Below are 18,239 nucleotides of genomic sequence, written 5' to 3'. Positions count from 1 at the left end.
TAATTTATAAAAAGAATTACTGGACATCTACTGACAGTATTGTTCAATGTAATCATTAAACTAAAACACCGTAAATGCATTATCATGAAATGTAAAGGCCCAACAAATATGCAAAAATAGTTACATTGCATTTTTACATTGAAAATTCACCAAAATACTAAATCATAAATTTCAGTTCTTTTTTGTTCGTTCTTTCTTTGTTCTTTCTTTCTAGCCTAGAGCGCTTTTTTATTTACCTTGCAATTATCAATGTTGCCTTATTAACTAACTGAAATGAAGTAAAGCTACTAAAACTTAAAATGAAATTAAAAAAATATGTTTAAAAAAATACAAAAGCACATAAGAAAATTACAAAACATTAAGGCAAAATTAAACTGAAACCTAGAAATATAAAAATAAAAATCTAGTGCTGGGGAATGGTTAATCGCAATTAATCGATTATACATGCAGGTATATATGTTATTATATTATACAGAAATAAGCAGCCCTCACATTTTCAATTTGACTTCAGTTTAAAGAAAATGATCTGAGGAAGCTGTGACTCAATTGGGACAGACTCAGTTTAGACATGTAAATGCATTATTCCTGATTCCTTTTTAACGTCAATAATTATGCAACTTAATTTTCAAAGACACAAATAGTTGCATTCATTATCTACTGCTCAAAAATCGCATGGGCATCAGTTTAAATGGGTATGATATTTCTGAACACTTCCACTACGCAAGACCTTCAATCATTACAAGAGAAACCACTAAACTATGGCAACAGTTAGGGCATTCGCATGGGATTATGGGTAAATTCTCCTCCATGGCTTAGCAGGGACCGAATTTCCACTGGGGATTCCAGCCAGACATTTAGTCACTCTCCAGATGTTACAGTTCAAAAGCCAACACTGAGACTTAAAGAGATACTTTGCTACTGGAGTCACTAGTTACTGTAGGCTCTGCTGCAGGCAACTAACTACAATGACAGACTTTTCTATTCTACTGTAGGCTGAAGAGCAAACGACCCACTAGAGATGAAGCTGGGACATATTATTACTTCATACACAGAAGGAATGTGTAATGCATGACTGGCTATGGCAGAGACATCAAAAGCCATTTGTAAGATAACACACAAAGGCTAAAAAGAATTTATACGTAAAGTAAAAAAATAAAAACAAATAAAGATGTGGAAGAAACGTCATAAGATCTTTGAAGATGAGAGTCGTTTCTTTATCATTTTACACAGTTTTCTTGATGTTTCTGCACCCCTTACTTTATATAAGAACTACATATTTGTGCTTTTCATTTGAAGCTAAAAATAGAGATGCTAAAAATGGAAGCAATGGCTAATGATGTCTGTCCCCTAAGTTTCCCTCAGACAGATTTAAAAAACAGATTTAAAAAAATAGATTGCTGTGGACCGTAATGCAGCTTTATTTTCAATCATATGAAATAAAACAAACAATATAACTTCTAAAAACACATTTTGTAATGTCTCTAGTGATTTACTCATGTTAGATTTTCGCAACAACCTATATATATATATATAATTATAGTAGAATTTATTAATATTTTGTATTTATTATTATATTTATTAATTAATTAGCATATAACGAAAACTTTTGGATTGGTAAGATATTTTTTTTTATGTTTTTAAAAGAAGTCTCTTATGCTCCCAAGGGCTGCATTTATTTAATAAAAAATACAGTAAAGCGGTAATATTGTGAAATATTATTACAATTTAAAATACCTGTGTTCTATTTTATTAAAATGTATATTATTCCTGTGATGGCAAAGCTGTATTTTCACACGATCCTTCAGAAATCATACTAATATGCTGATTTGCTACTCAAGAAACATTGTTTTCTTATTATCAATGTTGAAAACAAAATGGAGAATTCCTTCAAATGAACAGCATATATGCCACTTGTTTAATAAACGTCTTATGTGTGTCATAATGAAGGAACAGCAGTGATCATATGCAGTCTGATATTTCAGTCCTCTCTCGTCTGATTCATGAGGAAGACCTGTGGAGTTTGTGATGTCAATTTAGGGACAGCAGACTCCAGGCAAACCCACGCTGCTCCTTCCTTCCCTCAGAGCACCAAATGGTTTGATACGGCCCATGCGCAGACGCACACACACAACAGATGGACAGTGATGTCTCACTGACAGATCAGAACCTTGTTAAAAGAGCAGCCATACAAAGGTTATGGTATGTTATGGGGAAATCACATAAAAAGAAGAAAATCTAAAAATAAAAACCAGTGTAATTTGTTTGTGATGTGAATTAGTCATGCTCAGTGTCAGATGGTGACTGGTTGAGACAATTTCACTAGAATAATATTAAATCTTAAAAATAGTGATGTTCACAATATGTTCAATTTTTCTGTTACAGCTTCATTAAACACAGCATTTATAAAACAGTATTTTATAATCCCCAAAAAAAGAACATCTTTAGATTTCCATTAAGACATTATTTCATTTGTTTATTAAAGTGATGCTGTGTTTTAAACAAAAATGAAAATTCTGTCATGAATTTGGTTAAGAATTTAGGTTTTACTAACTTTGGATATTTGGTCTCCACTATGTAGGCAAAATCTGACCTGACACACACATGCTCTCAGTACACACACAAGACGTGTTCACCACTATCCTTCAAAAGCCTTGGGCAATGGTTGTTTTTGGCCTTGTGCTTTTAGGCATTTTAGTGTGTGTGTGTGTGTGTGTGTGTGTGTGTGTGTGTGCTCAACAGGACTCTTTCCGCATATCTTCTGCATGGCTGAGAGATTACAGACTGGTTTAACCCGGAGGCAAATACAACAATCTAGCGATTTTCCCAAGACACATCCACACCAGACTGACTCTAAAACACCCAGAGCAGATAAAAGACATAAACATGCTACTCTGCCATATTTGAGATATAGCTGCAAAACTTCTGGTGCCGAATTTAATGATAAATTTAATACTTTAAAGTTTGAAGTAAATCTACACTTCCACCGTGCATAAAAGAAACATTAGGTATCTTTATGAGCAAGTCACTGAATCAGTCATTCAACCGATTTCATTCAGGAACAAAACAAATGACTGTCATTCTATGATTATTTTAACTGATCTGTTAAAAAATTCATTCAGCAACAAAACATCACTAGAGTAACACTACTATGAAGCATTTCATTGCTCTCTCTAGGTAACCTGATCTAAATGACTGGGGTTCTTTTAATATTTTAAATCAAACTACTTTTATAATATGCAGATTAATTATTTAATTATTTAAAGGGGTAGTTCACCCAAAAATGAAAATTTGGAATAATGTTTTCAGTTTCTTGCACAAACCAATTGTTTCACTTCATAACACCTTAATATACTGTCGGGAGCCACGGGTATTCATTATGTCTTGCCTGTACTTTTTTTGTGTGCCTGTAGCAGTTGACGTGCATTTGAATTAATTATATGAATTATTATTTAATAAATAATTATTCAAATTTTTAGTACTTATAAGAAAATTTGGCTGGTGTGCAGGCAGAATTCGGCTATTCTGAGACTTACGCAGTGCTGGGGGAGGAACGTCGATCAGACACTTGGTACATTCCTCTCGATGCCCCAGAGATACTTGAATTTCTCTGTGAGAAAAAGAAAGAGAATGAAGGGAAAGTGTGAGTGAAATATGCTTCAAAATTTCACTGACCACATCTGAGATACTGTAGCTCAACATCATCAGGGAAATACAAACAGAAGCAAAGCAGATTGACAGGTAGGGTAGAAAACTATAGGACCTGTCTCAATTGTTCAGACAAGAGAGATACTGTACATGGGAAAACAAGTCACATTTTCGTCACAACTTTATTGATGAAATTACCACTTACACAGGCTTTAGCGTCACCATTCATCCTTCATGGGGTGGGCACTGACAGTTTCAAAACTCCTTCAGTCAAAAATAACAGCACAGCCAACGAGACAGCAGATTGCTTTGCATCACTGATTACTCATCTTACAAATAACTAATTTGTCATTTAGCTGCTTTTATGCAAATTGGCTTACTGTGCACTTATTACATGGACAATCCCCCTGGTGCAACCTGTTTTAATGTGCTTGCTTTGCTGAAAGACATTACCAGGTCAAATAATTGGCAAAATTGCACCAAACCGAATTTGTTTCCAGACAGCCATGCTCACTTCATCGATTGTGCCATTTTAGCACAAGCCTTGTGAAAGGATAATGAATATTTTATGTTTTCTAAGTTTTTAAATATTATGTAAAATTGTGTTTAATTTCAGCAAATTTGCATCAGTGTTTTGATAAACTATTCGTTTTTGTTAATATTTTGAGTTAGATTTGATTTATTTTTCATGTTGAGTGTTTTCAATTTAATTTTAAAGTGTCAGTAATTTTGTTGTTTTGCCAGTTTTTATTATGTTTTTTTTTTTTTTTAAATATGTGTATAGTTATTTATTTTATTAGTTTCAGTTTATTTAGCTTTAATTCTTTTAGTACTTCAAGTTACAATAAATGATAATGAGAAATGTCACTTTGGCTCTAGCTGAAATAAAATACAAAATAATCAGTTAATTCTTATTTTATTTCAAGTCAATAGATTGGTTTTATTTGGGTTGGTTTTAGTTAACTATAATAACTCTAATCTATGTAAAGCGTATTTTTTTTATCATTTTTTTTTTCTATTGTAAGATAAAACATTATCCCAGAGAAATACAATATCGGTCAACTACTATTGACTTTTATTTGTCAGATGTAAGTATTAAAGGAGCAGTATGTAAGATTGACAGCTAGCGGTTGAAATGGGTACTGCAAAAACAAAGGCATTCCGCCCCGGAACGCACATTTCAGAGTAGAATTACTGGCTATAGCATTATTTTTCAGAGAAACAGCTATGTAAACATAACATGTTTCCTAAATATCTACAAACATATTATATTAGTTTTTGGCTTTAGAAGAGTCAAAAACTTACATACAGCACCTTTAAACTCATACAGGAAATAGGAAAACTGTGCCTTTAAATGACTGCTCTAGCTAAGGTGATATACCCAAGAAAATATGGGCCAAGTAAGGTGCCATAGTGCTGACAGGGCACACACACATTCAGAAACACACACTGGACTTAGTGCCTGCAGAAATGGGGCAGAAATAGAAGCAGCAGCACCATCGATCTCACTAGTGGTGCACAGCGTAAAAGTCTGGCCGGAATTCTAGAAAACACTTGAGACGAAAACACTCATTTTGCACCTCCATCTTTTTCTTTCTTGTTTACTTTCCTGCCTGTGCTCTAATTTAGGCCAAATGTCCTTTATCACAGCATGTATGCTCCTGATGCTTCTGACATAACTGAGTGTACTTCCTCTCCAGATAGTAGGAGACTGGAAGGCTGTGGCTGGCATTTGGGAACACAATCTGTGTGAGAACTCAAACTGAGTCAACAGTGCTGTGTGCAACACACTATATGAGTAAATGACAAATGTAGATTGCTGTTTCCATGGTGACAAAGGGGGTCCCCAATGATATCAGAGGGTTGATAGGGTGCTGCCTGAATGTGCCATCCGCTGTCAACAAGATGCCTAAAACAGCAGTGTGAGTAACCGTGTACACATACATAGACACACTGAATTTTGCCTAACTGTGACATATAGACACGAATAAATGTACAAAACACAAGTGTACATAAAGTGTACACAACTTTAATAAATTCTACACTTTCTTCACTATTATTAAAAATGACTTGAATAGATTTTTTTTCCTCGATAGCAGACCAATAATTTCTTAATATACACTCAGTGGAGTCAGTTATGAAACCAATTAGTAACCAACCACAGTTTAACACCCTCTACATCTAAGGAAATGAGACTAGTGTACCAGTGCAATCTTTTAACATTGTAAAAGTTCTCTGGAGGTTCACAGAAATTAGGTAAGCACTGATGAGTATTTAGTACGAAACACTTCCGGGGTTCTGCATTAAGATTTATTTATCTCACAGAAAATTGCAGACAGAACTGCAACCTTAACAAAGCACTTTCAGGTAATTTCCATCTAATTGCCATCTTTTTACATGTCCACATCAGGATAATGCTAATAATCAAAGATATTTGGCTTGTTGCATTACTATTTGGTTAGCTACACATATAGAGTACAATTCTATTCAAAAGTTTGGGATAGGTAATTTTGCTCACCAAGGCTGCATTTATTTGATCAGAAGCATAGTAAAAAGAGTACTATTGTGAAATGTTAATGTGAATAATACTAACATAAATAATGCTGAAGCAGCCATTAATTTAGTCTTCAGTGTCACATGATCCTTCAGAAATCATTCTAATATGTTTATTTGTGACCCTGGACCACAAAACCAGTCATGAGGGTCAATTTTTCAAAATTAATCTGAGAGCTGAATAAATAAGCTTTCCATTGATGTATAGTTTCTTATGATAGGACAATATTTGGCCGAGATACAACTATTTGGTAATCTGGAATCTGAGGGTGCAAAAAAAAATCGCCTTTAAAGCTGTCAAAATGAAGTTCTTAGCAATGCATATTGCTAATCAAAAATTAAGTTTTGATATATTTACAGTAGGAAATTTACAAAATATCTTCATGGAACATGATCTTTACTTAATGTCCTAATGATTTTTGGCATAAAAGAAAAAACATTTTGACTCATACAGTGTATTTTTGGCCATTGCTACAAATATACCCCAGTGACTTAAGGTCACATTTGATGCTGAAGAAACATTGGTAACACTTTATTTTAAGGTGTCCATAATACAGAGTAATTAACTAGTTAAGTACTTAGTAGTAGCCATTGTACTTACATGAAATAAAATGTACTTAGCATGTAACTAAGTTATGGAAAAGCCTGTAAGTACAGTTGGTAATTATGTAGATGTATTAGGCAGCTAATAAAGTGTATCAAGATTGTACTTAAGTAGCTGTATAACAGACTCGGTCTGTTACATATGTGTAACAGTAGCTGCCTATTACATCTACAGCATTACAAACTGTAATTACAGGCTGTTCCATAACTTAGTTACATGGTACGTACATTTTATGTCATGTAAGTACAATGGCTACTACTAAGTAATTAATTAGTTAATTACTCTGTATTATGACACCTTAAAATAAAGTGTTACCAAAACATTTCTTCTTATTATCATTGTTGAAAACAGTTTTTGCTGCCAAATGTATATGTGGAATCTGTAATGCATTTTTTCAGGATTCTTTGATGAATAAAAAATTCAAAAGAACAGTATTTATAAAAAAAAAAAACTCATTACTGTCACTTTTACTCAATTAAATGCATTTTATTATTGCTGAATAAAAACATTAATTAAAAAAAAAAAAACTTACTGACTACAAACTTTTGAATGGCAGTGTTTACCTGAATGCTCTGTGAAAATATGCAAATGACAAAAGTTTGACTCAAATTCATTCTTATTTAAACTTGGTATTCATACATGAATAAAACAATTCACATTCTGTTCATTTTGAAAAATGCCATTTGTTAAGGTAAAATGTGAATGTGAAAGCCTCAGCTATATTAGGATAGTTGTCTACCTTTTTGGCACCTACTATATGATTCCTTGGGATACAGGAACATTATACCCATTCAACTATGCTACACCCTGACATATACGACCATGAAATCCACTCTTTGCAAGTGATAAATCCATTGGAGTTTTTCCAAGAGTAACCCGAATGCTTTGTCCCATGCAGATACTGAAACAGTAAATGATTCCAATGATGTATTTTTAACTGAAATTGCATAACCGACTACAAAAGACAGGTGTAATCTCTGATTTCTCTTAGTACATCGCTCCAGTGTCTTTTTTCTCCTTGATCTCTTTCGCTCCGTCACTGTACCTGTCTTCCATTAGGTTTGGATCCCTGCAGACTGCAGTGTCCCAGGCTGCCGTTGGGGGTGGTGGCACAGCTGCTGATGATCTGGAGCTGTTTCTCAGCACGGTCGGCACGGTCCAACAGCTCCTCGATGAACTGCTGAAGACGCACTTTAGCATTGGCTTCACGCGCAGCTGTTTCCTGCAGAAACTGGTCGATCTGGGCCACCTCTCTGAGTGTGGAGGAAATGAACGAGAAGGAGAAAGAAATTAGGATTACTGTGAAAGGACTGAGTCGTCTCAGTGGTGATAGCTTGTCAGTTTGATCAATTTTGTAATGAGTATTAAGTGTGTTAAAGAGTAATAAGCATGTAACTCTAAAGATATGGTGGCATATAGATGACCTGACACATCGCTACCAACAGTATTTTCTTTTAAAGTAATTAAACATGAACATGCAAATTTAAACCTGTCCCACCTCGACAAATGGGAAAAGGGCATCTGATACCACTTTCTCCCTCCCATTTGTCCATTTTCTCATACTTGTTTATCTTCTCTAGCATTCTGTAAATCCCTGGAGTGTGCGTGCAGCCAATGAAAGCACAACAACTGTTATCTCTGTGTAGGAAATGTCTCTGTACACAAACACTGGCTTGCGCCTCTGTCAACACCGTCGCCTCAGCTATTCTAAGCTTCTCTCACACTTATAGTAGATTCTCACACAGTTGGACTTTTCATTTCCACACGCCAACAAAATGATATTTTGAGATACTGACATCTTGAATATTTCATCAACATAACATCATAAGCTATAGTGAATATGCACCAGTTCCTGTACTCAAGGAAGAGGCGTTAATTATCTACATGAATTAAAAGCAGCATTTTATAAACTAGGAAAATGACTGTGCGTAAATGTGATCTCAGTGGCATTTATGTAATTGAGCAATCGCAAAAGATCCTAAGTAAATAACTATGATAAAGATCAGGCTCTATTAAATTATAATGTAAGACAGACTGTAGTCTGCACTGCTGTGTTTTTATAATTTGTGGATCTGGTGTATCAGGTTGGTATTATTATTTCCAGTATGTTTCTCTTCTTGTGCAATAATTTATCATCACCAAATCAAGACTTACGTCACTGATCAGTATTGAAATCAAGGGACAAAAATGCAATAAGTAGTATAAACAGCAGAAAGTCTTGCTATTTTAGCAGTGTAAATAGAATTTATAGCTATTTGCACTTAGTGTAAATAGCATATAGTTAAAAATACCGCTATTTGCACAGTGTAAATAGCATCTATCGCTATTTAGACATAGTGCAAATAGCCGCTGCCAAAAAAAAGGTGTTATTGATAAAACTAAAACTATTACAAAACTATTTAAAAAATAATTTTTGGTATCTGAAATAAAACTAAATATAAATATTAGATGAAAATGTAAACGAATATTAAAAATGAGTTGAAGTACTAAACCTAAAATAAAGCTATATAGAAATATCTATTTTAAAAAAGCACATCAAATTGAAACTAAACTTAAAATTAAAACCTGAATATATAAAAATAAAAGCTAATTCAAAATGTTAATAAATAACAACAGCAGTCCTCTATAGGGCCACGGGTAATAATATATTAATAATACTGAAATAACACTGCTTAAAATAAAGTTAAAGTCATGCGGACCACTTTTATAATCTACTTGTGTGCTATTATGCCCTATTCATTGTTACTGCAAAGAAAAGAACATTATTTAAAACAATCTCCTTTTGTGTTTCAAAGAAGTCCCACTGGTTTGAAATGACAAACTAAATATTTTCTTTTTCTTTTTTTGGGGTGGACTGTTCAATTCAAAACAGTCATACTGCAGCTTTTTCAGTTCCTTGTGTAATTACTTCTCGAATGACTGCTCTCTATTCACTCGACTGCAGTGTTCTTTCTTACTGTAGTAAAGGTCAACAATATTTTTGTCTACTAACAACGAAGAGAATGACAGTTAATCAACAGTGTAAACGAGACTAATTACAGGCCCAGTAATGTGGAGGCAGGGCAGATCAGCATGTGTTCACTGGGTGCTATACCACACGCACATCCGCATCAGCCCCTCACTGTATCTTGAACCACAGCAGTGACTTTTCAATAATTAAAGGGCTGGCACCTAATTTCATTGGTCTGCTTGATAAATCTGTTTATCTACCCACAATGTGTGGGGCCTCTCACGGGAGAGTAGCACTGTGGATCAGTGTGTGTTTGTATTAAAGACCCCAGGGAATCAAAATTGAAGTTTTGTGGATTTAAGTCCATGTCTATTTGCATTGAGACTGTCTCTATAAGAGCAGGCCTATACACCTACATATGCAAATGTATGCATTTATACCTAAATAGTCTTTATCTCTGGGGGGAAAAAAATAAATACAAAAACTAACGATGACTCATGTTGTATGCAGGGGTGTATGCAAATTTTAGATAATAAATGCTAGCAATTTTTAGCAACAAGCGGTTTGATATATCCTGCCCCAAATTCCAGTTTTAATAGTTTCAACAATATGCCCGAATGAATGGTTACTTTTGGCCGTCAATGAAGATTCTTTTAGAACCAGATGTACTTATTGCATCTACCAGGAGGGGCTATCAGAGCCATGCTAAACAGGAAAAACCTTGACCTCTTAAAGGGATAGTTAACCTAAAAATGAAAATTCTGTCATTAATTACTCACCCTTAGGTTGTTCCAAACCCAGAAGACCTTTGTTCGTCTTCGGAACACAAATTAAAATATTTTTGATGAAATCCAAGAGCTTTCTGAGCCTGCATAGACAGCATAGACCACGTTCAAGGACCAGAAAGGTAGTGAGAACCTCTTTAAAATAGTCCATGTGATATCAGTGGTACGTTCCATTGCTGTATGTATGTGTGCAGCCAGTTTTGTATTTTTCTAATCATGTGTACTTTGTGCACTTTGAATTTCTTGGCACTAATTATTTTGATGTTATAAATGCCTACAACTCTAAACAAGTACAAAGACATTTTGTTGCTAATAACTATATAGTTATACATAATCAGGGCTTGACATTAACACCTGCCAAATCCAGTTGGATTTCAGCGTGAAACAGTCGCTCCCTCTAGCCACTTTTGTGAGCTGAATCAAATATGTTTCAAATTTAATTCATAAAATGGCTTGAAGGGTACAAGAAAAGTCTTTAATATAATGTCAAGAGTTAAATTTGGGGATGGAAAGACAAGAATCGTAATATGGATATGGATATATGATGATTCAACTTCAAAAGACTATGATTTCATTGAATAAATATAAGCTGCACATTTCAAAGTCAAAATATGATGCATGCATTATTATATCAATGTTTTTTTTTTCTGAAGGGAACCTATACTGCCTTCAGAAAAGTTTCGATGGTATTTTTATTTTATCTTGCCTATCCACATTATCTTTCCTGTAAGTGCAGGCATGGCCATTTGTAAATTTTATGGGTCTGGCTTCTGGTGTCATTCGCTTCCATCTATTTTTCATTGTTTTTTATTGTCTATTTTTTTAAACTGCTCATTTTGCTGCTTGATATTGCAAACTGGTGTGTCTTACCATATTATTTTAATGTATTATCTTAATTATGAACACACTGGTGTCACAAATCAGGCCTCTGTGGCTCTCTCCGATCACCACCAGAGGGCACCCTCACCCGAGTATTAACTCTCCACGTTCGTAGGACTGATTATGCCAGGTGTTTCTCACTTACCCCTTCTACTTAAGCCACACTCTCACTCCACTTCATTGTGAAGTCTTGTTTAGCCCCGTCTGACATTTCTGAGCGTTTAACTTGATTGTTTATTCTGTGTATGATCCTGGACTGCCTTGACCCTTGAGATTCTCTGCCGCCTGCCCTTTGATTGTTTGATCTGTTCCTGACCTGTTCCCAGCCTGCTGCCTGCCCTGACCCTAGCCTAGTAAACTCTTATGATTCTGGTTCTCTGTGACATTCTTGACACTGTTGATCGACCACTGCCCGCTGTTGATATTGATCTTAATAAACACTGCAAATGGATCCGACCGCTTCTGACTCCTCATTACAACTGGGTTGTAGTGCAAACATTTTTGCTATTTACTGCCCTTTGTAATTCTTGTTATTTTCCTACAGCTGCTAATGGACCGGAAGTTTTCAAGCCTGTCTGCTGTTTTTGTTCAGACCAATGCAAAAATTCACCCATATCTTTACGCAGCAAACATGCAGTTGTAAATGTGATCCAGTGGATTGATAAGAAGCTAATATGACCCAATATGTAACATAACTAATATATAACAATTAATTACTGCTCATTTTACTAGTGTTTAAAGAAAACATTTCAGTGGAAAAATATCCCTAATATCTGGTGGTGGCATCCAAAGCTCAAATCTGATCAGAAATTCTGCACACCCATATGACTAATCTCCATTGGAAATTAAAGATTCGTGTTTGTCATTTGTTGGAGATAGTGGAAAGGCAGCTTAACACTTGTCCAGACGCAAGCAGACGCGGCTGCAGAGCAAAAACTTCAAAAACTCAGAATGCTGGCCGACCGATTGGCCCGGTCAATATGTATAGGTTTAAAGTGAACACAATTAAGCAGCAGAAGAAAGCATGGACAATTAAGTGGCTGAAGCAGCATGACATATTACAGTGTGTCTCCCGCTGTCTGCCCTAATCAAAACTCTCCCAGTGTAGCTTACAGTCCTGGAGCTGACTGAAGCTTCTTCACAGGGGAACATGAATACAAATAAGACCGCCAGCCAAAAAAGCTGATATCTAAATTCCAATATGCTACAAGCAAAGCACGCTGGGAGAAGCACCGTGGCTTTCAGATTCACACTCTGGGAATTCAAACAAGGTATGTTGTTTGAAAGTACTCTAGCTTGTGTCACCTAATAAACTTAACCTTCTCTAATGAGCACAAACATACACATTCACAAGCAGACAACCTCTTTATAACCGAGAACAAATAACAATTTAATAACTCTACCTGAGGTCACACCTTATGGTTTGAACTGGAATGTGTGACAGAACTCAGTCTGAATGTAGCGCAGAGAACACAGTGTACAGACAGACTGACAGATTGTGTGATAACCTGTGTGTCTGCTTACTTCCACACATCCCTTATCTAAAAGCAATGGATTAAAACTGCTCAGATACGATGCTGCCAGTGTTCAAAAAGATACATTCCCCCAGAAACCAGTTGTGCTTGGACTCCAAGCTGTAGCCATTTGTAATGCCTGATCAAATACAAATGCTGATTAAATGGATAGATGGTGGTAGCTAATCAAAAAATCCAGTTAAGCATTTGTAGCAGTTGTTATCTTAGAACAGGAGATGTTTATAACGTTTACATTAAGATATGACAGAAAAACAGAATAATCAGGTAGTGATAGGGTCTAACCAGTTAGATTTCAGAGCATATTTGGCATAAGTCTTAATGTGATTTTCTGTCATTTTTTAATCAAGCACCAAATAAGTATGTCTGGTTAAATTTAATGTCATGCATCACTATTTCTGAATGCAAATGGGTACAAAAAGACCAAAATTTTCTTTGAAATATAAGACAAAAACACAAAGCTACAAGACAGTGTACTTAACTGTTTTAATGAGGTAAAGTCACAGTGCTTTATACATTTTGCTTGTCGAGATTCTCTTATTGGTGTAGATTTTTTTTTTTTTTTTTTCATAACAATGAGTAATGTAGTTTCTGGGGCACTGGATTCTATGATGGTGCTACTCAACCTTGCAAGAGACCGCTGCCGCTGGCATACAGTTCAGTTTGTATTCAGACAATTCTAAAAAATATTTTTTTTATTATTATTTGAAAAGAACCTTTGATCTTTCAATGACTACAACCTGTTTTCCAGACTAGTTTCCATGGGTACAACTATTGGTTGGCTGTCAGAGATGTCTTTAAACAATAATGCTTTTTACTGCTACAACAAAGACTGCATGAACATTGCACCGGTAACATTTTTACTTAAATTTAATAAGCCATTTCATTCAGATTGAAAGAATGATATTCCATTCACATAAGGTTAGATGGCTAATACAAAAAAAAAATGTTTTTCTATACGCTGCCAACTAGATTTTAAAAATTGTATGATATAGTACAGCAATAGTATGCAATATATCAGTTAACTACACTGAATGACTATCACAACGGATGTGCAAAACTACATCTGCATTTTAAGCACTAATTCAATGCATGCAAATGAATCTTCTCAGCTGAATCAAATTCTCTACAATTTATGAAGTGGAATTCAGAAAAATCTGCATTTCATGATTATGTAAAGGCTGTTTGCAAACACTTAAGCCGATAAATACTGATGAATCCAATGCAGGGCATCAGACATGGACAGATGAGAAAGAAATAAGTCACCTAGAAATACGAATTGTACATCTGACATTTAACATTCCTCTGCACTAATACACTAACAATTATTTCAAGTGCACATAAAAATAGCAGCAGAGGGCTAATCAGCAACTCACTGTATTCAGAATAGTAAATGATTATGTAACGCTGTAAGCAACACAGTCTCCAGACAATATGAATGATAATTAGATGCAAGAAACATAAGAAACAAGAGTGGTTATGGAGATGAAATTAGAGGAGGGCAAAAATGGGGTCTTGGAATGCTTGGAAGTATTACAGATTATTAGTATGACTAAATTGCTTTAGTTCACACTACAGAGGTGTACATGTTATAAGTCAAGTAGCCATATAGTAGTCATATAAGTAGCAGGTTTTTGTTTTGCATGTTACAAAATATACAAAGCGAATTTAGATTTTTTTTTTTTTAAGTTTTCTGTTTCAGAACAAATATTTTCAGTGAATTTTCAGAATTTTCAATGCATCATTATTCTAGGCAATGCCGACAAGCTCATGTCCTCAAACTGTGCCTGTCCTGTAAATTTCAACATCGGTATGACAGGATAGGTCACAAAGAAAGACAGAGACAGCGGAAAAAGAACATTAGCAGAGATTTGTATGCAAATGCTGAGAGGTTATAATATGAGCCCTCTTATAAACAGAATACTAAACACACACACATATAGCATATCAATCTGTCATTCACACTTCTGCCCTCTTCAAGATGGATACTATGGCTTCACAGAGGTACTCTAATTGCAAGACAGATGAATTAATCATGATCTACAAACTTAAGTTTGCATAATAATGGAAGCCATGGACATCGGATCTATCCATTCACATTTCAAATAGCTGAATAGAACATTGTGGCACAAATGAGCAAGCAATGAATTCAAGAATGATCCTTGTTTACTTATGTTGCTAATAAATCAAGTCAGGCTCGAAAATGTTTTTAAAAGCCTTGAAGTCTGTAAATTTGTTCAGTTAGAAATGATAGTCAGAATAGTTTGAAGATCTGTTTAGCTTGAAAGCTCCAGAGGACATCCAGTTAGGCAAATAAAGCAAAAATCTGCAAGTGAGGGAAGAAGCCAGAGTCTGCAGAGGAGAAACAGAGATCAGCTGGGATATGAGATGCTAACAAGATCAAGGTGACAGTGGGAGGGAGAAAAAAAGAGAGAATGGAGGAAGGGTACCGAGGGTCAAAAAGCAGAGAGGTGAGAGCGGGAGAAAAGAAATGAGGCCTCTTGCTTTCCACCTGCCAGTAGTGCGTGACCGGTTTCTCAAGAAAGCTCTAATCCACAGGCAGCTACAAATCAATCACAGTGGGAGTATATTTCAGATGAAGTCCTGCTGAGAATATCCCACAGCATACTCATACCACTCCAAAAGCTCAATTGCACCTCTCTTTTGGACTTCTATATCCAGTATATGAAACAAAATCAGTTTGGGAGAGGTGATATTTTATTTGAATGGCTTTAACCTGGGGCTTTATATAAAGGAAAGTGTCATTTTAGAGTATTTTTCCACTTTTTTTCCCCTATTCATTCTTGACAACTAAAATACCATTTATACTCAATGAATTGTATACTGTAATACTCTCTGATATGTGGAAATTGTCATTTTCTGGCTTTTGGTCAAAAAGGAAATCAAATGTTATGAAACTAAGCCTTTTCAATTCCAATGTATGGTTGCAAAGTATTTTCAGTGATATGCAACCTTCTAAAATACATTATTATTTCATGCCTTCACACTGCTTAGCAATCAAAGTTGAGCTCATAATATCCACTGAAATGCAAGTTATCTGATGGACTCCATTTTTCACTTTCCCTTTAGGGTTCCTACTCCATTATGAAAGAAAAATCGTGCCATGATAACATGAACACGTATTTGAGACTAAGCTGCTACAGAGAAACACAGCTAGGAAGTTGGTGCCATTGCCATTATAACCACAGAGCGGACTGGTAAAAGAACAGGTAATTAGAGGCAATGGCCCGTAGAGTCCAGGGTAGTTCCTCAGCTTATAAGAGGGAGTAAAAACATCTGCAGATCACAGGAGCACAGGTCTCCAGAAAACAGCATTAAAGGAATAAGGGATCCAAGAATGAAAATTCTGCTACTATTTACGCACCCTCATACCACAGATATTTTGAAGAATTTTGGTAACAAAACAGTTTTGGTGACCAATTTTCCTTTGTGTTCCATAGAAGAGTGTTTTCGAATGCCATGTGGGAGAGTAATGATGACAGAGTTTTCTTTTTTTTTGTTGGATGGACTACCTTTTAAAACAATCCATATGCTGTCATTTAATTTGGCGTCTGGACCATTTCAGGTTTTCCTTTCTGGAAAAAAGCCTTAAGCGGCACAACTTTTTCTGCATAAGGAATCTTAACTGAGTATATAAGAAGGATTTCTGAAAGACTGAAGTAATGATACTGAAAATTCAGCTTTGTCATAATAGGAATAAATTACTTTTTAAAATATATTTAAATTAATAATCAGTTATTTTAAATTGTGCTGTTTACAGTAATGTTTTACAGCATTTTTAATCAAATAAATGCAGCCTTGCTGAGCATATGCAAGATGACATCTTTCAAAAGCATTTCAAAAAATCTTACCAGCCCCAAACTTCTGAACAGTAGTGCATGCTGCATTATTGTTCTGCTTTGTTCTGCATCCAGCTAAGCTATACAAATGCACAAATGCTTGTCACGCCAATAAAGCACACTAAACTGTAACAACCATGAACATGAAAAGCCTGCCATAGAGCAGATTAAATCTGACTGGAAACATACTACAGAGATGCTACGGTTGCTGGTTTGTTAACTGTCTTGTTCAATTGCCTTGTCTAAATGAGGCTAACCAGTGGAGCTGTTGAAAACAAATCTAGCATGTCTTCTTTTGTGAAAGCCCTGCTTGCTCCAACAAAGAAACTTCTGTTGGAGAGCCCTAGAGTGAATCAAGCGTTTGAGCAAGAACAGCAAGGTCCAAGCAGTCAAGAACATTTCCCATTATTTCTTTAATCAAAGCCACTTTTTCCTCATTGTTAGGGGTTGATCATGAAACAAAGTGGTACACTTGTAACTTACTGTTGTTTGTGTGAGAGCTCCTGCTCCTTGTTAACCAGATCCTGCTTAAGGCTGGCCAGCATCTCCACAGAAACATCCACTTGCCGTGAAAGCTCAGTGGCCTTGTCTTCCAGGTCTTGCTTCTCTTCACTGAGCCTCTCGCTCTCCACCTTTGCCTTTTCCAACTCCAAGCTTTTCCTCTCCAGCTCCGCTTGCAGACGGCCGACACGTGCCGCGATCTTCTGCTCCACCTCCTCTGACAACTTCTCGAGCCTCTCATCTAGCTCAAGCCTCTCAAACGTTCGAGCTTTCAACCGAGCCAGGCCCTCCTCGTAAGCCGCCTCCACCGCACTAGCGGCCACGTTAGCGGCCACCGCCACGGCGTTGTTCCCTGTGGAGGACAAGGCGTCGCCGGAGCTCATGGCTGTCTTCACCAGGATCTCGCCCAGAGGAAACTCCACATTGGGCAGGTAGCAAGCAGTAGATGAAGGCGCAAGACTGAGCTGTTCTCCAGAGCAGGGCAGTTCGCGGTAAGGAAAACGAGATTCGGCAGCGAGGGCTCTGTCGGCCACTAGGGGGAGCAGCGCAGCGGCATCGCATACGCTGTTGGACTTGGACAGCACATACAGTGTCTCGTAGGTGTGGTTGTACTCCAGATGGGCGCGTAGAGATGACAGACTCCGAAAGCGCTTGTGTTCCCCACAGCGAGGACAACGGTACGGCAGGTCCAAAGAGGCCATTCCACGCTCCCGTGGATGCCAGGATGGAGCAATCTGCTCACGCCACCAAGCGCTGCCAAGAGCAGGCAGGGACAGCGGCCGGGCACCACAGAGCACCGCTCATCTCAGACGTGCTGGGTTTGCTGCAGGCTGAGAAAGGAACAGGAGATCATCACACATGCTCCCTCTGAGTCACAAGCTCTTGATTTAGTTCTTCAATAAGGTCTTGACTGCTGTTAGGCCTATTTCT

The 18,239-nt window shown here is 36.5% G+C and overlaps 1 protein-coding gene across 1 annotated transcript in view; it reads right to left on the bottom strand.

Moving 5' to 3' along the window:
* LOC306872561 (F-box only protein 41-like) overlaps positions 1–18,010 on the bottom strand; it is a gene marked incomplete at both ends in the record, with an annotated part of 29,687 nt that extends 11,677 nt beyond the window's left edge. Inside the window, 3 exons of the mRNA XM_079421169.1 lie at positions 3,534–3,607; positions 7,848–8,055; positions 17,292–18,010. Coding sequence (XP_079277295.1) covers positions 3,534–3,607; positions 7,848–8,055; positions 17,292–18,010 — 1,001 coding nt within the window. The remainder of the gene's footprint in view (positions 1–3,533; positions 3,608–7,847; positions 8,056–17,291) is intronic.
* Positions 18,011–18,239: the final 229 nt, after the last annotated feature.

The sequence above is a fragment of the Barbus barbus genome (assembly GCF_936440315.1).
Source record: "Barbus barbus genome assembly, chromosome: 7".
Lineage (NCBI taxonomy): Eukaryota > Metazoa > Chordata > Actinopteri > Cypriniformes > Cyprinidae > Barbus > Barbus barbus.
The sequence above is the reverse complement of the archived record's forward strand: the minus strand, read 5'-3'. Positions and strand labels throughout refer to the sequence as shown.